Source organism: Salmo salar, chromosome 06, assembly GCF_965601325.2.
Source record: "Salmo salar chromosome 06, fSalSal1, whole genome shotgun sequence".
In the NCBI taxonomy this organism is placed as follows: domain Eukaryota; kingdom Metazoa; phylum Chordata; class Actinopteri; order Salmoniformes; family Salmonidae; genus Salmo; species Salmo salar.
Window position 1 is genome coordinate 54,001,101 of NC_138296.1, and position 25,546 is coordinate 54,026,646.

Sequence of the window (25,546 nt, forward strand, 5' to 3'; positions counted from 1 at the left end):
CTGTCCAGTGTCTGTTCTTTTGCCCATCTTAATCTTTTATTTTTATTGGCCAGTCTGAGATGTGGCTGTTTCTTTGCAACTCTGCCTAGAAGGCCAGCATCCCGGAGTTGCCTCTTCACTGTCGACGTTGAGACTGGTGTTTTGCGGGTACTATTTAATGAAGCTATTTCTGATCAATTTGATGTTACTTTAATTGACAACAAAAATTGTTTTTCTTTCAAAACAAGGAAAGTGACCCCAAACGTAAGTCTTATTCTAAAGTTGATTGAAGAAAAAAAAAAAAAAAATCTACATACAAGACCCCATAATTACAAAGCAAGAACATGTTTTTAGACATTTTTGCTAATTTCTAAAGAATAATAAAATATCACACTTACATAAGTATTTAGACCCTTTACTCAGTACTTTGTTGAAGCACTTTTGGCAGTGATTACAGCCTCGAGTTAACTTGGGTATTGTGCTACAAGCTTGGCACTGCTGTATTTGGGGAGTTTCTCCTTTCTCAGCGGATCCTCTCAAGCTATGTCTGGTTGGATGGGAAGTGTTGCTGCACAGCTGTTTTCAGGTCTCTCCAGATCGGGTTCAAGTCCGGGCTCTGGCTGGGCCACTTAAGGACCCATAGGGCGGCGCACAATTGGCTCAGCGTTGTCTGGGTTAGGGGAGGGTTTGGCCGGGGTAGGCCGTCATTGTAAATAAGAATTTGTTCGTAACTGACTTGCCTAATTAAATAAAGGTTAAATAAATAGGGCCTCCCGAGTGGAGCACTGGTCTAAGGCACTGAATCCCAGTGCTAGCTGTGCCACTAGAGATTCTGGATTCGAGTCCAGACTCTGTCGCAGCCGGCCGCGACCGGGAGACCCATGGAGCGGCACACAATTGGCCCAGCATTGTCCGGCTTAGGGAAGGGTTCGGCCTGCAGGGATGTCCTTGTCCCATCGCGCACTAGCGACTCCTGTGGCGGGTTGGGTGCAGTGCACGCTGACACGGTCGCCTCCGACACATTGGTGCGGCTGGCTTCGAGATTAAGTGGCCATTGTGTCAAGAAGCTGTGCGGCTTGGTTGGGTTGTGTTTCGGAGGATGCACGGCTCTCGACCTTCAACTCTCCTGAGTCCATAGGGGAGTTGCAGCGATGAGACAAGACTGTAACTACCAATTGGATACTATGAAATTGGGGAGGAAAGGGGGTAAAGGTAACAAAAAATAAATAAAAGGACATTTCGAGACTTGTCCCGAAGCCGCTCTTGCATTGTCTTGGCTGTGTACATAGGGTCGTTGTCCTGTTGGAAGGTGAGCCTTCGCCTCGGTCTGACCTCCTGAGTGCTCTGGAGTAGGTTTTCATTAAGGATCTCTCTGTACTTTGCTCTGTTCATCTTTGCCTGAATCCTGACTAGTCTCCCAGTCCCTGCTGCTGAAAAACATCCCCACAGCATGATGCTGCCACCATTATGCTTCACCGTAGTGATGGTGCCAGGTTTCCTCCAGCTGTGACTCTTCGCATTCAGGCCAAAGAGTTCAATCTTGTTTTCATCAGACTAGAGAATCTTGTTTCTCATGGTCTGATAGTCTCCAAGCGGGCTGCCATGTGCCTTTTACTGAGGAGTGGCTTCTGTCTGGCCATTCTACCATAAAGGCCTGATTGGTGGAGTGCTGCAGAGATGGTTGTCTTTCTGGAAGGTTCTCCCCCGATTGCAGGGCCGACATGTAGGGCCCTGCAATCATCTTTAATGCAGGGCCGACAAACAAGTTCCTTACTTTTCCCCCTTCCACTTGCCTCGTCCATTATTGCGGTAATGCTGCAATTAGTTGATTGATTGTAATTTTGGGTAGAGCAGACATTTCCATATATTTTTGTTAGCAGCATGTGACATCACTCAACCAGTCATATTTATGATATAATTTACAAAGATTATGCCTTTTTCAATATAAAAATAAAATATATTATTATATTTGAGTTTAACCATAATATTTGTTAGATTATTTGTTCTGTCTTTTCTGTTGGATTAAACTAAAATTGCATCCAACTTTCTATGGCTTGTTTTAAAAATAGCGATATTTTGGATGTTTAATTTTCATATAGGTTTGCCAAAGATGAGCTCATCATTTTCCTCTTTCATATTTGCCCAAAATGACAGTTCTACTGGGTCAAAGTAAACGATAGATTGGATAAAAGGACCGAGGACAATGGCTAAACGCCTCAGCCTGAAGTTAAAATCTAGTGGAATGTTTTTGTTTTGTCTTGAGAATGTCACGTTTTTACTTATTGAAGGTGTCTTAAGTGTTCAAGAGTTTTGCAAATCGAGTGTTGAAAAAGTAATGTAATTGTTAGTCAAACAAAATTCACGACCCACAGCTTAATCATCGGCTCGGTCGGACATGCAGTACTTTACATTCTTTCCAGTCCAGTATAACTGTCGAAGGCGCATTTTGTGTCGACACCATTCATAAAACCCTTTACTTTATCCATCTAGTGAAGTTTCTGGGCCAGGGCTGTAGCAGCTGACACACACACACACACACATGTAGTGTGTGTGTGTGTGTGTGTGTGTGTGTGTGTGTGTGTGTATATGTGTGTATATGTGTATGTGTATATATAATATATATACGTATATACACAGTGGGGAGAACAAGTATTTGATACACTGCCGATTTTGCAGGTTTTCCTACTTACAAAGCGTGTAGAGGTCTGTCATTTTTATCATAGGTACACTTCAACTGTGAGAGACGGAATCTAAAACAAAGATCCAGAAAATCACATGGTATGATTTTTAAGTAATTCATTTGCATTTTATTGCATGACATAAGTATTTGATCACCTACCAACCAGTAAGAATTCCGGCTCTCACAGACCTGTTCGTTTTTCTTTAAGAAGCCCTCCTGTTCTCCACTCATTACCTGTATTAACTGCAGCTGTTTGAACTCGTTACCTGTATAAAAGACACCTGTCCACAAACTCAATCAGACTCCAACCTCTCCACAATGGCCAAGACCAGAGAGCTGTGTAAGGACATCAGGGATAAAATTGTAGACCTGCACAAGCCTGGGATGGGCTACAGGACAATAGACAAGCAGCTTGGTGAGAAGGCAACAACTGTTGGCGCAATTATTCGAAAATGGAAGAAGTTCAAGATGACGGTCAATCACCCTCGGTCTGGGGCGCCATGCAAGATCTCACCTCGTGGGGCATCAATGATCATGAGGAAGGTGAGGGATCAGCCCAGAACTACACGGCAGGACCTGGTCAATGACCTGAAGAGAGCTGGGACCACAGTCTCAAAGAAAACCATTAGTAACACACTACGCCGTCATGGATTAAAATCCTGCAGCGCACGCAAGGTCCCCCTGCTCAAGCCAGAGCATGTCCAGGCCCGTCTTTAGTTTGCCAATGACCATCTGGATGATCCAGAGGAGGAATGGGAGAAGGTCATGTGGTCTGATGAGACAAAAATAGAGCTTTTTGGTCTAAACTCCACTCGCTGTGTTTGGAGCAAGAAGAAGGATGAGTACAGCCCCAAAAACACTATCCCAACCGTGAAGCATGGAGGTGGAAACATCATTTTTGGGGATGCTTTTCTGCAAAGGGGACAGGACGACTGCACCGTATTGAGGGGAGGATGGATGGGGCCATGTATCGCGAGATCTTGGCCAACAACCTCCTTCCCTCAGTAAGAGCATTGAAGATGGGTCGTGGCTGGGTCTTCCAGCATGACAACGACCCGAAACACACAGCCAGGGCAACTAAGGAGTGGCTCCGTAAGAAGCATCTCAAGGTCCTGGATTGGCCTAGCCAGTCTCCAGGCCTGAACCCAATAGAAAATCTTTGGAGGGAGCTGAAAGTCCGTATTGCCCAGCGACAGCCCCGAAACCTGAAGGTCTGTATGGAGGAGTGGGCCAAATCCCTGCTGCAGTGTGTGCAAACCTGGTCAAGAACTACAGGAAACGTATGATCTCTGTAATTGCAAACACAGGTTTCTGTACCAAATATTAAGTTCTGCTTTTCTGATGTATCAAATACTTATGTCATGCAATAAAATGCAAATTAATTACTTAAAAATCATACATGTGATTTTCTGGATTTTTGTTTTAGATTCCGTCTCTCACAGTTGAAGTGTACCTATGATAACAATTACAGACAATTACAGTAGGAAACACTGCCGATTTTGCAGGTTATCAAATACTTGTTCTCCCCACTGTATGTATATGTGTGTGTGTGTGTATATATACTGCTCAAAAAAATAAAGGGAACACTACAATAACACATCCTAGATCTGAATGAATGAAATAATCTTATTAAATACTTTTTTCTTTACATAGTTGAATGTGCTGACAACAAAATCACACAAAAATAATCAATGGAAATCCAATTTATCAACCCATGGAGGTCTGGATTTGGAGTCACACTCAAAATTAAAGTGGAAAACCACACTACAGGCTGATCCAACTTTGATGTAATGTCCTTAAAACAAGTCAAAATTAGGCTCATTAGTGTGTGTGTGTGTGTGGCCTCCACGTGCCTGTTTGACCTCCCTACAACGCCTGGGCATGCTCCTGATGAGGTGGCGGATGGTCTCCTGAGGGATCTCCTCCCAGACCTGGACTAAAGCATCCGCCAACTCCTGGACAGTCTGTGGTGCAACATGGCGTTGGTGGATGGAGCGAGACATGATGTCCCAGATGTGCTCAATTGGATTCAGGTCTGGGGAACGGGCGGGCCAGTCCATAGCATCAATGCCTTCCTCTTGCAGGAACTGCTGACACACTCCAGCCACATGAGGTCTAGCATTGTCTTGCATTAGGAGGAACCCAGGGCCAACCGCACCAGCATATGGTCTCACAAGGGGTCTGAGGATCTCATCTCGGTACCTAATGGCAGTCAGGCTACCTCTGGCAAGCACATGGAGGGCTGTGCGGCCCCCCAAAGAAATGCCACACCACACCATGACTGACCCACCGCCAAACCGGTCATGCTGGAGGATGTTGCAGGCAGCAGAATGTTCTCCACGGCGTCTCCAGACTCTGTCATGTCTGTCACGTGCTCAGTGTGAACCTGCTTTCATCTGTGAAGAGCACAGGGCGCCAGAGGCGAATTTGCCAATCTTGGTGTTCTCTGGCAAATGCCAAACGTCCTGCACGGTGTTGGGCTGTAAGCACAACCCCCACCTGTGGACGTCGGGCCCTCATACCACCCTCATGGAGTCTGTTTCTAACCGTTTGAGCAGACACATGCACATTTGTGGCCTGCTGGAGGTCATTTTGCAGGGCTCTGGCAGTGCTTCTCCTGCTCCTCCTTGCACAAAGGCGGAGGTAGCGGTCCTTCTGCTGGGTTGTTGCCCTCCTACGGCCTCCTCCACGTCTCCTGATGTACTGGCCTGTCTCCTGGTAGCGCCTCCATGATCTGGACACTACGCTGACAGACACAGCAAACCTTCTTGCCACAGCTCGCATTGATGTGCCATCCTGGATGAGATGCATTACCTGAGCCACTTGTGTGGGTTGTAGACTCCGTCTCATGCTACCACTAGAGTGAAAGCACCGCCAGCATTCAAAAGTGACCAAAACATCAGCCAGGAAGCATAAGAACTGAGAAGTGGTCTGTGGTCACCACCTACAGAACCACTCCTTTATTGGGGGTGTCTTGCTAATTGCCTATAATTTCCACCTGTTGTCTATTCCGTTTGCACAACAGCATGTGACATTTATTGTCAATCAGTGTTGCTTCCTAAGTGGACAGTTTGATTTCACAGAAGTGTGATTGACTTGGAGTTACATTGTGTTGTTTAAGTGTTCCCTTTATTTTTTTGAGCTGTGTGTATGCATGTATGTATGTATGTATGTATGTATGTATGTATGTATGTATGTATAGATATAGATATAGCCATCTGCCCATTCACTCTCACAGCCATCCACACATCCACACTTTGATTGTGACAGCCCTACTCAGAGCGCTGCTGGCTAATACTGTACTCTGGCTAGCCAGCAGGTATCGGATTCTCAGCCTCCCTCCCGTTTAACCTGAAATGATTGGCCTGTCTTGTGATGGGATGTGAGGTCCCACTCCCTCAGCCAGTGTCTGCGTCCCAAACTCACTGAATGTGTCCCAAATGCCACCCTATTCCCTATATAGAGCACTACTTTTGACCAGAGCCCTATGGGCCCTCTTTAAAAGTAATGCACTGTGAAGGGAATAAAGTGCCATTTGGGACGTACACTACACTGAACACAATCAGGCCCAAATATCGTCACGGCCTTGGCTCAGCTACAAAAGACCAATCGATAGGTTTACTTAATCCAATTACTATTTATCTGGCCCACTCCTATTCCTCTGGCAGCACTGCTGCCTGGCTGCTACCATACTGTGCAAATACTGTCTGTCTCCATGCTTCAATGGAACTGTGACCAGGATGGTTGTGGCTTTGACCTGGCTTACCGAGGGAGAATGACTCTTAATGTTTTGACTAGCAGTGAATTCATATTGACAGGGACATTTGGATGGAATGGTATAAAAGACCAATGTTTTTACCTGTTCATCTCCTTGTCTGCGAGGTCTGTCAGTTGATAGGCTGCTATATCTACAGTGAACGATTGAGTCGTTTTCCCCCTTTGTTTCTATGAACTTCCGTCCTAGTGGTCCAGTTTGTGTTTTTAGCCAACTCCTCTCTGTGTTTTGTTCATTGCTATGCAAAAATGATACTAAAACAGAAGTTGGCTACAGTTTGTGACCTAGGCAAAAAAAAAAACTGTGACGAAAAGAAAACCGTGTGATAGAGCAGCCTACAAATGGCTGTGGTTTCTGCAGGCTAAGCGACAGTCATACTGTGTAACTTCACACAACTGCCCTACCCATCCACCCCCTCTGTGGTGGGAAGAGCCACTGGGGAAGGGGTTGGTGCTCCTGTTCTGTCCTCCCTCCAGGACAGTACAGTCCTTGGTGGAGGAGGACTGCCAAACCCACACGCAGCCCTCTACCATCCCAGGGCTGAGCCCTTGGTTTGGAGGGTTAAGGGTTTTTTCTACTGGGGCTGCCAGGAGGAGGAGGTGAGCGGGGGCTAGTTGAGCTGTGGTGCACAAACATGAGGACATGATCCACTTCATCAACTGCATTCTCAGCACAGTTATGCTCTTAGTGCCAAAAGAAGGAAGTGGCGAAAGCTTCTCAGTGGGACCTAGAGTTACGTAAATTGGCTGTGTGCCTGCCTGCATACCTATGGCTATATAGACTGTGTGTGTGCAGACCATGATGGCTACATACAGTAGACTGAGCGTGTGTGCAGACTGCAGAACTATGACTTCATAGTCTCAGCGTACGTGTGTACCTACCTATAGATTGTGTGTGTGTGACCAGTCTGTAATGATCTCTCTAGGTGGTGCGGAAGATGATGTGGTTGATGGACCACGTGTTCAAGTACACCAACTTTGGCCTGGTGTCTCTCATCCACGGGGACTTCTTCATCAGACAGGTGAGACAGACAGACATACTCTGAGACCTCTATCTAGGAGGCTTTTACTCAGCCATCGGCTGATGGCTGACTATCTTATCACAACTGTTTTTGTGATAGGATATTTTTATGTGGTCTGACTGGTTTAGTGGTCATCACGCAGCCTCTGGCACACATACAGTGTTGGCATAGCTTTGAATTTGGCTGACTGCACTTTGACACACTGTCATCGTCTCGATCTGTTCAATGAAATCAGAAAATAACTTAATATATGCTGAACAAAAATATATATATAAACGCAACATGTAAAGTCTTGGTCCATGTTTCATGAGCTAAATTAAGATCTCAGAAATGTTCCATATGCACAAAAAGCTTATTTCTGTCCAAATTTGTGCACAATTGTTTACATCCCTGTTAGTGAGCATTTCTCCTTTGCCAAGATAATCCTTCAACCTGACAGGTGTGGTATATCAAGAAGCTGATTAAACAGCATGACCATTACACAGGTGCACTTCATGCTGGGGACAATAAAAGGTCACCCTAAAATGTGCAGTTTTGTCACACAACACAATGCCAGAGATGTCTCATGTTTTGAGGGAGCATGCAATAGGCATGCTGACTGCAGGAATGTCCACCAGAGCTGTTGCCAGAGAATTTTGTTAATTTCTCTACCAACGTCACTTTAGAGAATTTGGCAGTACATCCAACTGGTCTCACAACCGCATGCCATCCCAGAAACTCCACATCTGGCTTCTACACCTGCGGGATCATCTGAGATGAGCCACCTGGATAGCTGATGAAACTGAGGAGTATTTCTGTCTGTATTAAAGCCCCTTTGTGGGGAAAACGAATTTTGATTGGCTGGGCCTTGGCTCCCCAGTGGGTGGGCCTGGCTCCACCCATGGTTGCGCCCCTGCCCAGTCATTTTGTTCACTATAGTTTTATATTTTCACCAATGTGTATATTTGTGTAATGAAATGGTGACATTGCAAGTCCCACGAGTTAACATTTTATTACATACCACACACACGCACTCCAGCTGAGCAGTATATCAGCTCGGCAGCAGGCAGGAAGTGGCTACAGCCTCCTCCTCTAACAGGGACACAGCCAGGCAGGCCCAGTGGACAGCACAGTAGAGCAGTGTTATGGTACAGTACAGTAGTCCAGCCGCTGGCCTGAAGTGACCCTGCCTGCAGTGTGGGAGCAGCTGGAAGAGAATAGAACAGAGATCAATGTGCTGCCTGGGTGACAGACCGAGAGAGGCAGGCAGACACAGGCAAAGAGGCAAGCAGGCAGAGGGCGTGTACATACAGATATACATACGTATATACAGTCAAATATATATGTGTGTCGACAGACAGACGGGGACAGACAGATATGCTAATGTAGACATGCGTGGATAGTCAGACAGACAGGTGACTGGCACTGTAGAGAGGGAGCTGATTCAGTTGCTTGCTGGCCCAGCAGTTCTGTTCAAATCAAATTGTATTTGTCACATGCTTTGAAAACTACCGGTGTAGACTAACAGTAAAATGCTTATTTCCCAACAATGCATAGATTTTTATATATATCTATCTCTATCTATCTATCACAAGGAATAAGTAGAAAAAAAAGACTAGGAATAAATACACAGAGGAACAATAACTTGGCTATATACACGGGTTACCAGAACCGAGTCCATGTGCAGGGGTACGAGGTGATTGAGGTAGATATGTACAGTACCAGTCAAAAGTTTGGACACACCTACTCATTCATGGGTTTTTCTTTATTTTTACTCTTTTCTACATTGTAGAATATTAGTGAAGACATCAAAACTATGAAATAACACATGAAATCATGTAGTAACCAAAAAAGTGTTAAACATATTTTAGTTTCTTCAAAGTAGCCACCCTTTGCCTTGACGACGGCTTTCGCACACTCTTAGCATTCAATCAGATTCATGAGGTAGTCACCTGGAATGCTTTTCCAACAGTCTTGAAGGAGTTTCCACATGTGCTGAGCACTTGTTGGCTGCTTTTCCTTCACTCTGCAGTCCAACTCATCCCAAACCATCTCAATTGGGTTGAGGTTTGGTGATTGTGGAGGCCAGGTCATCTGATGCAGCACTCCATCACTCTCCTTCTTGGCCAAATAGCCCTTACACAGGCTGGAGGTGTGTTTTAGGGCATTGTCATGTTGAAAAACATGATAGTCCCACTAAGCGCAAAACCGATTGGATGGCGTATCGCTGCAGAATGCTGTGTTAGCCATGCTGGTTAAGTGTGCCCTGAATTCTAAATAAATCCCTGACAGTGTCAGCAGCAAAGCACCATCACACCTCCTCCTCCATGCTTCACGGTGGGAACCACACTTGCAGAGATCATCCGTTCACCTACTCTGCATCTCACAAAGACATGGCGGTTGGAACCAAAAATCCCAAATTTGGACTCATCAGACCAAAGGACAGATTTCCACTGGTTTAATGTCCATTGCTTGTGTTTTTTGGCACAAGCAGGTCTCTTCTTATTGGTGTCCTTTTAGTAGGGGTTTCTTTGCAGCAATTCGACCATGAAGGCCTGATTCACGCAGTCTCCTCTGAACAGTTGATGTTGATGTTTCTTGAACTCTGTGAAGCATTTATTTGGGCTGCACTCGGAGGTGCAGTTAATTGCCGATTTCTGAGACTGGTGACTCTAACTCTGTAGCAGAGGTAACTCTGGGTCTTCCTTTCCTGTGGCGGTCCTCATGAGAGCCAGTTTCATCATAGCACTTGATGGTTTTTACTTGAAGAAAGTTCTTGACATTTTTCAGATTGACCTTCATGTTTTAAAGTAATGATGGCTGTTTCTCTTTGCTTATTTGAGCTGTTCTTGCCATAATATGGACTTGGTCTTTTACCAAATAGGGCTATCTTCTGTATACCACCCCTACCTTGTCACAACACAACTGATTGGCAAAAACGCATTAAAAAGGAAAGAAATTCCACAAATTAACTTTTAACAAAGCACACCTGTTAATTGAAATATATTCCAGGTGACTACCTCATGAAGCTGGTTCAGAGAATGCCAAGAGTGTGCAAAACTGTCATTAAGGCAAAGGGTGGCTACTTTTGAAGAATCTCAAATATAAAATATATTTTGATTTGTTTAACACTTCTTTTGGTTACTACATGATTTCATTTGTTATTTCATAGTTTTGATGTCTTCACTATTATTCCACAATGTAGAAAATAGTATAAAGAAAAAACTTTTGACTTGTACTGTAGGTAGAGATGAAGTGACTAGGTAACGGCTCGCATTCCTCACATCCTCCCCCAAATACCTCACGCCCTCACACACTGAACATCTGCATTGTTAGCACCATGCTTTCTAGTTAGACTGTGCCGACTGGACTGGCATGCACTCACACAAGCATGAAGACGCATGCTGACATTTTATAACATATACAACATAATAGCCAGACACTATGAAGTATTGCCACTTATAAACTGGGTGGTTCGTGCCCTGAATGCTGATTGGCTAAAAGCTGTGTTATATCAGACCGAATACCACTGATATGACAAAACATTTGTTTTTAATGATCTAATTATGTTTCTAACCAGTTTACAATTGCAGTAAGGCACTTCGGGGGGGGGGGGGGATTTGGGGTGTATGGCCAATATACCACTGCTAAGGGTTGTATCCAGGCACCGTCCAAGAACCCCCCTTAGCCGTGGTATATTTGCCATATATCACACCCCCTCGGGCTTAATGCTTAATTATACTGCAAGTACTATGCTATTTACTCGGCATGGCACTCGCATGAATGATGAAATGTAAATGACATAACACACACAACATGATAGCCAGTGAATTAGAATGATTTGTTACTGCGCAGTGTGTCAAGTACCATGCTCTTTACTTAGACTGACTTGCATACACTCATACAAACAAGATGGCACATGCCAACACAAACTGGAAAAAAGGTAAATGTCCTGAAGAAACATTTTGTACTTGCTTCAGCTGTCCAAAAGTATTTTTTATGGTAGTGGAATTAGTTTAGACGTTTAAATTGAGACTAGTTTAGACGTTTAAATTGAGACATGCTACAAATAACAACGTACTGTAGCAATGAGCTCCAAAAGTATTGGGACAGTGCAAATTATTTTGTTTTGGAACTGTCTTCCAGCACTTTTGGATTTAAAATTATACATATTTTACAAGGTTAAAGTGCAGACTGTCAGCTTAAATTTTTTTTTAAATTATTTTACCCCCTTTTTCGTGGTATACAATTGGTAGTAGTTATTGTCTTGTCTCATCGCTGCAACTCCCGTACGGACTTGGGAGAGGCGAAGGTCGAGAGTCATGCGTCCTCTGAAACACAACACAACCCAACCGCACTGCTTCTTGACATAACGCACATCCAACCCGGAAGCCAGCCGCACCAATGTGTCAGAGGAAACACCGTACAAGCATGCACTGCGCCCGGCCCGCCACAGGAGTCGCTAGTGCACGATGAGACAAGGACATCCCTGCCAGCCAAACCCTCCCCTAACCCGGTCGCGGCCAGCTACGACAGAGCCTGGGCTCAAACCCAGAATCTCTGGTGGCACAGCGAACACTGCGATGCAGTGCCTTAGACCACTGCGCCACCCAGGAGGCCTTGTCAGCTTTCATTTTAGGGTAGTTTTATCCATATTGGTTGAACCGTATAGAAATTACAGCACAGTCCCCTATTTTTTTATTTGATTTAAATTGAACCTTTATTTAACTAGGCAAGTCAGTTAAGAACAAATTCTTATTTACAATGACGGCCTACCGGGGAACAGTGTGTTAAACTGCCTCGTTCAGAGGCAGAACGACTTTGTCAGCTCGGGGATTCAATCCAGCAACCTTTCAGTTACTGGCCCAACGCTCTAACCACTAGGCTACTTGCCAGTCCCTATTTTAGGGGACGAAAAGTATTGGGACAAATTCACTTGTGTGTATTAAGTTAAGTATTTGGTCCCATAATCATAGCACGCAATGACTACAACAAGCTTGTGAGTCTACAAATTTGTTGGATGCATTTGCTGTTTATTTCGGGTGTGTTTCAGCTTATTTTGTGCCCAATAGAAATTAATGGTAAATAATGTATTGTCATTTTGGATTCGCTTTTATTGTAAATAAGAATAGAATGTTTCTGAACACTTCTACATTAATGTGGATGCTACCATGATTACGGATAATCCTGAGTGAATTGTGAATAATGTTACGTGAGAAGGTTAGAGGCATACACATTATACCCCCCCAAAAACAATTCTAACCTCCTCTGTCTTGGGGGTATGCTATTTGTGCGTCTAACTTTTTCACTCATCATTATTCACGATTCATTTAAGACTATCCGTAATCATTTGCGTGCTTGCAAAATGGGACCAAATACTAAACTTTTTACTACTTTAATACACATATAAGTGAATTTGTCTCAATACTTTTGGTCCCCTAAAATGGGAGGACTATGTACAAAAAGTGCTGTAATTTCTAAGCGGTTCACCCGATATGAATGAAAATACCCTCAAATTAAAGCTGACATTCTGCACGTTAACCTCATAGTCATTGTATCATTTCAAATCCAAAGTGCTGGAGTACAGAGCCAAAACAACACGTGTTACTGTCCCAATACTTGTGTGATGTATTGTATAACATACCACATGTACTAATCACACAAATTCAGAAACCCAATACTGGCACATCAATCCAGCCTCAGTGTGTTGATGCCTTTTAAAGTGCTTCTGAACCTGGCCTAATTGGAAATCAATCCAAAAACCCTCTCTGTCAATTCTCGCAATGCTCTTACTGCTAATGCTAAGGCTATTACTGCTAATGTTACCATAGCTAATATGAACTTCACTGTCTATTCATTTCAGTGGAGCTTGGCTGAGTGTCACACCAATACAGTATCCTCTCTATGCTAAAGCTAAACTTGGTAGTGTTAATTAGGCACCAAACGGAAGAAAACAGACTAAAACAGGGAGGGAGTGACTATCTGGACTTGGCCAATAAGAAACACAGATTTTCATTTTCCCTTGTTATACGCTTTTACATGTTTTCCCTCTGTAAACGCTACCCCAATTCAGTAATAAAGAATAAAACAAAAGGAAAAGTAAGCTTTTGCTATATCTTTTGTGTGCAAAGCCATTACATCTGAACAGCCCTGATAGCGTCCTCATGCCACCCCTGTTCTGTGTTTCCCTGTTTAACCCGCAGGGTAAAGCGTACCGGGACAAGCAGCTGATCTACCTAAAGGACCACCTAGACCGGTACTATCACAGTCGTGACAGAAAGTGGATCGTGCTCTTCCCAGAAGGCGGCTTCTTGCGCAAGCGGCGGGAAACCAGCCAGGCATTCGCCAAGAAGAACTCGCTTCCTCACCTGACGCATGTGACGCTGCCGCGCCTGGGTGCCACTCAGGTGATCCTGAAGACCCTGGGGCCGCAGCAGGAGAACGGCTGCCTGGGGACAGAGGCCAGCACACTGCACCCTAGCCAGTCAGGTGGGTGACGAACACACACACACCACGTGCACATATACACACCCACATTCTGTATACACCTAAACTCTCTTTTGTGATTGTAACTTCTCTCTCTCATACACATAAACACTCTGTCGAGACAAAAGCCCCCAACACATGCAGATCATACACACTCACACCCACGTTCTTCCATTTCACCTTACTCTGCCTCGAAATCTCCGGTCATCACCTGAGGTCTTAGAGGGCTGTGACACACCTACAACCTGTCTTCACCTCCTCCCCTCTAATCCTGTGGCTACACTCCACTGCAGCCAGTCACTTCTGTCTGTACCTGTCTCTCTGTTCACCTATTATAGTCATCTAGGACCAGGTCAGCCTTCAGGGCTCACCAAGCAAAGGTCTCCGTTGTTTAAATCAGGGTAGGGGTCAATTCAAATTGAAGTCGGTCGATTCAGGAAGTGTATAAAACTATCATTTTGATATAAATAGCTTCTCGCTTTCAGGTTATTGAGAAGTCATAAAAAACAGGTGCCCTTTTTTTCAATTACTGAATTGGAATTTCAGTTTACTTTGGTTGACTTCAATTGGCATTGATCCCAACTTTAAAGGTTATTTTACCAGGTAAAGCCTCACGATTCCTGGAAAAAGTGTTATCAGGACGCATCACCATGAGTCACTTCCTGCTCTTGACCCTCCCAACTCAGTACTCATGCATGTGCTTCCCAGAGTGCAACACCCCTAGCTCCGTACTTTCCAAGTTGAGGCGAGGGAGGGGGATTATGGTTACTGAAGTAATAATCAGACAGGCAATTTTGGCACAGGAGACTAATGAAAGTTTTTTCCAAGTAGACCTAAGTAAAGTACCCTTTTCAAATAAAATTGTATTTGTCACATGCAGCGAAGACAACCTTACCGTGAAATGCTTACAAGCCCTTAACCAACAATGCAGTTCAAGAAATGGAGTTAAACAAATATTTACTAGATAAACTAAAGTAAAAAATAAAATAAAAAGTGACACAATAAAATAACAATAACGAGGCTATATACAGGGGGACCTGTACTGAGTCAAAGTGCGGGGGTACAGGTTAGTCGAGGTAATTTGTGCATGTAGATGGGAGTAAAATGACTATGCAAAGATAATAAACAGTGAGTAGCAGCAGTGTAAAAACAAAGGGGGGGGGGGGGGATCAGTCAATGTAAATAGTCCGGGTGGCCATTTGATTAATTGTTCAGCAATCTTATGGCTTGGGGGTAGAAGCCTTTTGGACCTAGGAGCCTTTTGGACCTAGACTTGGCACTCCGGTACCGCTTGCCGTGCGGACCTTCCTCTGACACCGCCTAGTATATAGGTCCTAGATATAAGGAACCTTGAGTCTAGTGATGTACCGGGCCATATGCACTACCCTCTGTAGCGCCTTACGGTCAGATGCCGAGCTGTTGCCATACCAGGCGGTGACGCAACCGGTCAGGATGCTCTCGATGGTGCAGCTGTAGAACTGGGGACCCCATGCCAAATCTTTTCAGTCTCCTAAGGGGGAAACGGTATTGCCGTGCCCTATTCACGACTGTCTTGGTGTGTTTGGACCATGATAATTCATTGGTTATGTGGACACCAAGGAACTGGACAGCTTCCATCCTGAGCCATTTAAAAAGAGGACTTCCAAGAAGCCAGTTTTTCAGACTGCGCTGTATATGCCACTTCACAGAGGATTATCTAGAAAAAGCAGCGGAGATGCGCATTAGGTTTCTAAGAATAGGCTATTCGCCACAATGTGTGGATAAAGCTCTTAATTTGGTATTGGTAAAAACACGAGATGAACTGCTAGAAAAAAGACCCGCTAAAGCCAAAGAACACTCTGTAATGTTCACAACCACATATACTTTGAACTCGCGAAAAGTGGGGGATGTGGTCAAGAAACACTGGCATATTTTATCATTGGACCCAGCTTTACCAGCTGAATTTAAAAATCCACCACTTATTGTGTATAGGAGAGGTCGCAATATACGTGATAAATTGGTTCATGCCAACTGCCAGCCACAAAAGAAAATCAGCCAGGCTCTTTTACGCCCTCTACCAAATGGTAGCTATAAATGCAGAGGATGCGCACAGTGCAACAATATGATGAAGTGTGAATATTTCTGCCACCCACATACAGGAAAACGGTTCTAAATAAATGACATTATTACGTGTTCCACCACCCATGTTATTTACATTATTAAATGTCCATGTGGACTGTGCTATGACGGTAAAACCTCGTCCTCTCAAACAGAGAATTAGTGAACATAAAAGTTCAATCAGGAGAAACAACGGATTATCCAGTCGCAGTACATTTTAATGACCTAAAGCATAACATTTGTACCTTTTTTTTTTTTTCTTTTTTTTTTTATATATTTTTTTTAGATTTTGTGTATAGAGAAAGTTAAAATATCAGACAGGGGAGGTGATATTAATAATACTCTGAGTAAAAGAGAATGTTTTGGGATTTTCACCCTCCAGACATTATTTGCTAAAGGACTTAATGATGAAATGCCTACGTATGTTGTGAATTTGAACATTAATTATGTCCCTGTTTAAGATTACTCTGATGTTTTTCGTACGGTGTACCCAATGATTAATGAAAACTTGCTATGTCCTCATTGTGGTTTTACAGGCGTATTTAATACGTCTTATTTACACAGTTTATTTGAATATTTATGAAATGCATATTGTTATATTTGGTAGCACTTATTTGTTTTTCCTTCGTCTGCAACCCCTTTCGATGCGTGGAACGGATATGGGTGGGGCTAGGTCTACATAAGGGTGCTAATTAAAAAAAAACTCACAAAAGCTCTGACGAAGGCCGTGAGGCCGATACGTAAGCTTATTAAAGATCAGTGATACTATCGAGCAGTGTGCAGTTTCCTTTTTCCTTCATCTTGTTCAACTGTTACCATGCACCTGCAAAAAAGATTGCTCAGATATGCGAGCGCCTTTTGAATTTTGACACCTAGGAACTTGAAACTCTCGACCCGCTCCATTACAGCCCCGTCGATGTGAATGGGGGCGTGTTCGCCGCCCCCCCCCCCCCCCCCCCCTTTTCCTGTAGTCCACGATCCGCTCCTTTGTCTTGCTCACTTTAAGGGAGAGGTTGTTGTCCTGGCACCATACTGCCAGATCTCTGACCTCCTCCCTCTAGGCTGTCTCATCGTTGTCGGTGATCAGGCCTACCATTGTTGTGTCGTCAGCAAACGTAATGATGGTGTTGGAGTCATGCTTGGCCACACAGTCGTGGGTGAGCAGGGAGTACAGGAGGGGACTAAGCACGCACCCCTGAGGGGCTCCCCAGCGTGGCAGATGTGTTGTTGCCTACCCTTACCACCTGGGGGTGGCCCATCGGGAAGTCCAGGATCCAGTTGCAGAGGGAGTTGTTTAGTCACAGAGTCCTTAGCTTAGTGATGAGCTTTGTGGGCACTATGGTGTTGAACGCTGAGCTGTAGTCAATATACCTCCACAGGCCAAATGTTGTTACAGTGTCAGTAAACCACATGTCTGACTCCCAAAACTCACAATTGTCACTGGTAGCCTCTTTAATAAATATTTGGTGCTGTAGTCAGGGTAAGTCTGGCAGACCACTGACAGTTATTCTTTCAAACTACCCTAGTGTTCCTGTGAATTTTGTGGCACTCATCCTATAAATAGAATGTGTAGTGCAGATCTTGCACAAATGGGAGTTTTATATTGGGCTGGCTGCCTGTCGAGAACACGCTTTCAAAACCTCAAAACATAAAATCATCACTTCTCTGTTGTGGTGCCCTCTGAGAATACTGTTTTAAATGGGAGGGGGTGGGCTGGATGGATGAGGGGCGGGAAACACAAACACACACACACACACACACACACACACACACACAGTGTCACACACGTATGAAGGAGACGGAAATTGCAATAGAGGTCCCCTGGAACCCCAGCGGCGATCTGCAGTAGAGTAATTTCCCGATCTTGGGACCAGGCTTAAATAAACTGACTGACTAGGATTTACATCTCCGCAATTAAGAAAATGCTCTGAAAATGAAATGTTTATTTTCCCCCTCATTTTCTCCTTACCCTAATTTCTTTCCCTCCATCAATCCATCTGTCAGGACTGGCCTTAATTGAGCTCTGCCCTTCCTGTCCACTGCTGACAACCAGCCCCCTAGCCAATCAATAAGCCTCGCCTACTGGCCCAGCTGAGTTTGGGAAACAAAGACTGCACACAGTGGCAGGCTGCACATACCCACACACAGGCAGGAGCACACACACACACACACACACACATAGAAAGACAGGCACACACACATACCATCACTCACGTGCACATACACATGCACTTTGGAATTCCCTGGCTTTATCTCAAAATCCATTTTAAATGAGTCCTGTTGCCTTTCTAGTAATTGTAAGATTGTGTTGAGGCCAGCAGTATTGAGTGCGTAGCTAAGGGATCTAGCCACCATGGGGGTTGCTAACTCCTGTGTCCTGCAATTACTCTGTGCTTACAGCTGAGCTCTCCAATGCATCCAGGTCTGTTGAAAAGGGTTCATACATGTAGAAAATACCTTGCGTAGAAGTGCAAGTCTTCTTAGGTGATTTTTTTTTTTCTCCAATTTAAAAATCATGTAATTTAATAATTGGGAAGTGCAATGATGGGGCTTGATGATTAATGGAACATGTGTGAACAATATTTTTTGTGAATAAATTTTTCATTTTGTCATTATAATAAGGTTGGTAGCAAAATGTGGAAATCTGTTTCAACGCAAGTCAACTACGAAACCCACAATGCAATGCTCTATGTGCTAGGTAGTTAACTAGGTAGCAAGCATAGCTAAACACAATAATACTCAAGTCCAATATCACCAGGTGAAGTAGCTAGTTAGCTGTAAAATTGCCTAAACAAACTGCACCATCAATTTAGTAGTCTACAATCTCACCATGTTAAACCTGCAGATCGATTTGTCTCACAAAGTGGGGTCTGACATTCACAACGGCAATATGCAATGCACCCTGGACTGAAGAGACAGACATATAGGAGAAGAGTGGGGGACCCTCTGTTAAATTACACATTTATAATATTACAATATATGCCAATTAGCAGACACTTTTATCCAAAGCGACTTAGTAATGCGTACATACATTTTACGTATGGGTGGTCCCGAGAATCAAACCCACTACCCTGGTGTTTACAAGTGCCATGCTCTACCAACTGAGCTACATTACTCAAGGTAGGAATATCACACAAATATGATCAATGACTCATTCGAGAGAAGACAACCTGACATTACCCAGAATTGAAATCTGACATGTACGCAAGATGTTTTCGGTATCTGAAAGTCGTATTCCTATTAACTTCCAGTGTAGTGAGAGTGGCTTTATTGCAATGCTACGTCATACCGGCTGAATAGCTCAGATAAACATGAAAGGACCCCGGGAATCGATAGAACATCACTCAGAGATGCACAAAACGATAACATTAGAAATGGGTAAATCTTTCCTTTTAAAGCCTAATCATAGTACGCAACGCAATAACTACCCGAAATGGCGATCTCACACACACACATACAGGCACAGCGCTCTCTCTCTCTCTCCGTACCTAGAGCCTCAGCCAACTGACTCACACAGCAGACAATGGGCCTCTCGGAGGAAATGGGATCTGATGTGAATGTGAGCGCAGCTCGTTGCCACCACTATCACGGCTGTGTATCGGTTCCACAATGTCACCTGGGGTAAATACTGTCACACACAACAGCACAGAGACCGTTTGAACCCAGAACCGTGACAAGCAAGCGGCCGAGCATCTCGCTGTTGGCTTAGGGACTATTCTCAGAGGTATCGATACTCAAGAGACATTATTGTAATGTAGAGTTGCGGAAATGTCATGTCTCGAGTGCTACCTCGGGAGTTTGTGCACGACGCTGGCACAACAGTTGCCCCCTCCAAGGCAGGGCAGTGTAAACAGAACTGTCTCGTTCAGCCCAACACTTCTACAGTATAAATGATAATGCTTTTGAAACACACCCTCGTAAAACTGACCATCCTACCAATCCTTGACTTCGGCGATGTCATTTACAAAATAGCCTCCAACACTCTACTCAGCAAATTGGATGCAGTCTATCAGTGTCATCCGTTTTGTCACCAAGGCCCCATATACTACCCACCAATGCGACCTGTATGCTCGCGTTGGCTGGTCCTCGCTACATATTCGTCGCCAAACCCACTGGCTCCAGGTCATCTGTAAGTCTTTGCTTGGTAAAGCCCCACCTTATCTCAGCTCACTGGTCACCATAGCAGCACCCACCCGTAGCACGCACTCCAGCAGGTATGTCTCACTGGTCACCCCCAAAGCCAACTCCTCTTTTGGCCGCCTTTCCTTCCAGTTCTCTGCTGCCAATGACTGGAACGAATTGCAAAAATCACTGAAGCTGGAGACTTATATCTCCCTCACAAACTTTAAGCGTCAGCTGTCAGAGCAGCTTACCGATCGCTGCAGCTGTACATAGCCCATCTGTAAATAGCCCATCCAACCAACTACCTACCTCATCCCCATATTTTGTTTTTGTTTTTCTGCTCTTTTGCACACTAGTATTTCTACTTGCACATCCTCATCTGCACATATATTACTCCAGTGTAAATTGCTAAATTGTAGTTACTTTGCCAATATTGGCCTATTGGCCTTACCTCCTTACTTCATTTGTACACACTGTATACAGATAGAAGAATCAATTGTGTTATTGACTGTACGTTTGTTTACCCCATGTGTAGCTCTGTGTTGTTTTTGTCACACTGCTTTGCTTTATCTTGGCCAGGTCGCAGTTGTAAATGAGAACTTGTTCTCAACTGGCCTACCTGGTTAAATAAAAGGTGAAATTAAAAAAAAAATCATAAAAAACATCCCTGGGTGGCTCCTCTTTTCAGTTCGCTGCAGCTAGCGACTGGAACGAGCTGCAACAAACACTCAAACTGGACAGTTTTATCTCAATCTCTTCATTCAAAGACTCAATAATGGACACTCTCACTGACAGTTGTAGCTGCTTGTGTGATGTATTGTTGTCTCTACCTTCTTGACCTTTGTGCTGTTGACTGTGCCCAATAATGTTTGTACCCTGTTTTGTGCTGCTGCCATGTTGTGTTTCTACCATGTTGTTGTTATGTTGTGTTGCTACCATGCTGTGTTGTCTCTCTTGTTGTGATGTGTGTTTTGTCCTATATTTATATAGTATTTTTTTATTTCGTTTTTATCCCAGGCCCCCGTCCCCACAGGAGGCCTTTTGACTTTTGGTAGGCCGTCATTGTAAATAAGAATTAAATAAAGGTTAAATAAATCTGTTGAGGACAGACGTTCCGCTAGCGGAACCCCGTTCCGCCTGCGGAACCCCTAGCCAACAGCCAATGGCATCGCACGGCACGAAATACAAAACCAACTAAAATACCACAATTCAATTTTCTCAAACAATCAACTATTTTACACCATTTTAAAGATAAGACTCTCGTTTAATTTAACCATATTGTCCGATTTCAAAAAGGCTTTACAGCGAAAGCAAAACATTAGATTATGTTAGGAGAGTACATAGACACAAATAATCACACAGCAATTTTCCAAGCAAGCATATATGTCACATAAACCCAAACCACAGCTAAATGCAGCACTAACCTTTGATGATCTTCATCAGATGACACTCCTAGGACATTGTTATACAATACATGCATGTTTTGTTCAATCAAGTTCATATTTATATCAAAAAACAGCTTTTTACATTAGCATGTGATGTTCAGAACTAGCATACCCACCGCAAACTTCCGGTGAATTTACTAAATTACTCATGATAAACGTTCACAAAATACATAACAATTATTTTAAGAATTATAGATACAGAACTCCTTTATGCAATCGCGGTGTCAGATTTTAAAATAGCTTTTCGGCGAAAGCACATTTTGCAATATTCTGAGTACATAGCTCGGCCATCACGGCTAGCTATTTTGACACCCACCAAGTTTGGGACAACCTAAACTCAGAATTACTATTAGAAAAATTGGATTACCTTTGCGGTTCTTCGTCAGAATGCACTCCCAGGACTTCTACTTCAACAACAAATGTTGTTTTGGTTCCAAATAATCCATAGTTATATCCAAATAGCTCCGTTTTGTTTGTTCGTGCGTTCAGGTCACTATCCGAAGGGTGACGCGCGAGCGCATTTCGTGACAAAAAAATTCAAAATATTCCATTACCCTACTTAAAAGCATGTCAAACGCTGTTTAAAATCAATTTTTATGCTATTTTTTTCTGAAAATAGCGATAATATTCCAACCGGGCAACGTTGTATTCATTCAAAGGCTGAAAGAAAAAAAATGGAGTAGTCTCGTGACCGCGCATCTCCAGTGTCACTGTCTCCAGGCTGACCACTTACAAATTCTCCTGCTGTTCTTCGCCCAGAGACAGCAGACACCCCATTCCACTTTCTGGCGGCTTTAGAGAGCCAATGGAAGCCTTAGAAAGTGTCACGTAACAGCACAGATGCTGTAATGTCGATAGAGATGCAACAGAAGGACAACAAATTGTCAGACAGGGCACTTCCTGTATGGAATCTTCTCAGGTTTTGGCCTGCCATATGAGTTCTGTTATACTCACAGACACCATTCAAACAGTTTTAGAAACTTTAGAGTGTTTTCTATCCAAATCTAATTATATCCATATTCTAGTTTCTGGGCAGGAGTAGTAACCAGATTAAATCGGTACGTTTTTTATCCGGCCGTGAAAATACTGCCACCTATCCCAAAGAAGTTAAATAAATACATTTAAAAAAAAGAAATTGTGTGAGAACCATCAGAGTTGAAAATGCGATGGAAACACGTAACTTTTTTTTTCGTACTTGAGAATTTACCTGCAAAAGGTATTTTTATGTTCACTATGTCATCACACACCGCCTTTTATCTACAACAAGTCAATTTAATGGAAACACACCTCTGGTGGGAAAATGTGCATATTGTTTTTATGCCGTTTATTTTTTTGATGTTGTTGATATTCGCATAAATCTGTCGCCAATTGGATGGAAACCTAGCTACAGACAGAGACAACAACTGCAGATGGACAATATACAGTGGGGCAAAAAAGTATTTAGTCAGCCACCAATTGTGCAAGTTCTCCCACTTAAAAAGATGAGAGAGGCCTGTAATTTTCATCATAGGTACACGTCAACTATGACAGACAAAATGAGAAAAAAAATCCAGAAAATCACATTGTAGGATTTTTAATGAATTTATTTGCAAATTATGGTGGAACATAAGTATTTGGTCACCTACAAATAAGCAAGATTTCTGGCTCTCACAGACCTGTAACTTCTTCTTTAAGAGGCTCCTCTGTCCTCCACTCGTTACCTGTATTAATGGCACCTGTTTGAACTTTTTATCAGTATAAAAGACACCTGTCCACAACCTCAAACAGTCACACTCCAAACTCCACTATGGCCAAGACCAAAGAGCTGTCAAAGGACAACAGAAACAAAATTGTAGACCTGCACCAGGCTGGGAAGACTGAATCTGCAATAGGTAAGCAGCTTGGTTTGAAGAAATCAACTGTGGGAGCAATTATTAGGAAATGGAAGACATACAAGACCACTGATAATCTCCCTCGATCTGGGGCTCTACACAAGATCTCACCCCGTGGGGTCAAAATGATCACAAGCCTGCAGAGAGCTGGGACCAAAGTAACAAAGCCAACCATCAGTAACACACTACGCCGCCAGGGACTCAAATCCTGCAGTGCCAGACGTGTCCCCCTGCTTAAGCCAGTACATGTCCAGGCACCTCTGAAGTTTGCTAGAGAGCATTTGGATGATCCAGAAGAAAATTGGGAGAATGTCATATGGTCAGATGAAACCAAAATATAACTTTTTGGTAAAAACTCAACTCATCGTGTTTGGAGGACAAAGAATGCTGAGTTGCATCCAAAGAACACCATACCTACTGTGAAGCATGGGGGTGGAAACATCATGCTTTGGGGCTGTTTTTATGCAAAGGGACCAGGACGACTGATCCGTGTAAAGGAAAGAATTAATGGGGCCATGTATCGTGAGATTTTGAGTGAAAACCTCCTTCCATCAGCAAGGGCATTGAAGATGAAACGTGGCTGTGTCTTTCAGCATGACAATGATCCCAAACACACCGCCCGGGCAACGAAGGAGTGGCTTCGTAAGAAGCATTTCAAGGTCCTGGAGTGGCCTAGCCAGTCTCCAGATCTCAACCCCATAGAAAATCTTTGGAGGGAGTTGAAAGTCTGTGTTGCCCAGCGACAGCCCCAAAACATCACTGCTCTAGAGGAGATCTGCATGGAGGAATGGGCCAAAATACCAGCAACAGTGTTTGAAAACCTTGTGAAGACTTACAGAAAACGTTTGAGCTGTGTCATTGCCAACAAAGGGTATATAACAAAGTATTGAGAAACTTTTGTTATTTACCAAATACTTATTTTCCACCATAATTTGCAAATAAATTCATTAAAAATCCTACAATGTGATTTTTCTGGATTTTTCTTTCTCATTTTGTCTGTCATAGTTGAAGTGTACCTATGATGAAAATTACAGGCCTCTCTCATCTTTTTAAGTGGGAGAACTTGCACAATTGGTGGCTGACTAAATAGTTTTTTGCCCCACTGTAACTAACTAGGCTGAGCTTGCTTTATGTTTATGCAAGGCCTTTGTATTTGTAATTTAAAAAATATATATTCTCATACAGTATGTCATCACTATTGTGGCGATTTTAATTATTCCAGTCAATCATTTTTTATAAAAAGTAACGTAAATATATGGGTCTATTTTAGGCTACAAATACACAGCTTAGGCTATAGATGCATGACGTATCTGCTTCGTTTCCCCTAGCCAGGCCCAGATGTGATCAGAGCGCATTGGCTTCTCTAGGCTACCTGCAGCTGTGGTTATCAAAGGCTCCAGTTGATCAGACTGAAGTCCAGATTAATTGTGCATGAGTTAACAAATCATGAGGCATAAAAAGGGGGGGGTTGGTGGATATAGGCATGCATATAAATAAATAAAACCCACTCGGAAACTCCCCAATGAATTCACTTATACCCACGTTTTCAGTTGCAATTTATTTTTACCACATGTACTGATTTGCATGATATTGCTAAAAATGAAGACTGGTATGTTGTAAGGTAGGCCTGTTGTACTTTTATATTCGTATGGGAGGGTTAATCATTCATCTTTGATAGGCTAGCGTTACTTGAAGACATGCTGTTAGCAACTGTGTGCTTTTGTCTTGAAGCAAAAATGTAATGTGCAGCCTCTAGACGAGAAAGTAAATCCTTTGTCTGCACATGCTTGGGAATTGTTGCGTTATTCAAGAGTGTAATGTGGTTTGGTTCCATTATTCAAACGTGTAATATGGTTAAGAGGAAAAGTCACTTGCATAGTTGAAGCATGCTTACTGGCTGGTTTTAGTAAGCTTTATATGGGATTTTCCCGTGCGCCAGTGGCCAATCACAGGTGTCTATTATACCCCTGGTTCAGTAGAAGGTATGAACAAGGAACCTCCTGATTGGTTAAGAGTGTGGCCTGACTATCCTTTTTGCCAGGGAGACATTTGTCCCTGGGTGCATCTTAAATGGCACCCTATTCTCTCTAT

General features: G+C 43.4%; 1 protein-coding gene across 2 annotated transcripts in view; it reads left to right on the forward strand.

The window, feature by feature from the left end:
• Window positions 1–25,546, forward strand: part of LOC106607581 (acyl-CoA:lysophosphatidylglycerol acyltransferase 1) — a 104,290-nt gene that overhangs the window by 45,193 nt on the left and 33,551 nt on the right. For both annotated transcript variants that reach the window (XM_045720686.2, XM_045720687.2), the window contains exons 4-5: window positions 7,360–7,455; window positions 13,638–13,923. In XM_045720686.2, the coding sequence (XP_045576642.1) occupies window positions 7,360–7,455; window positions 13,638–13,923 (382 nt within the window). The remainder of the gene's footprint in view (window positions 1–7,359; window positions 7,456–13,637; window positions 13,924–25,546) is intronic.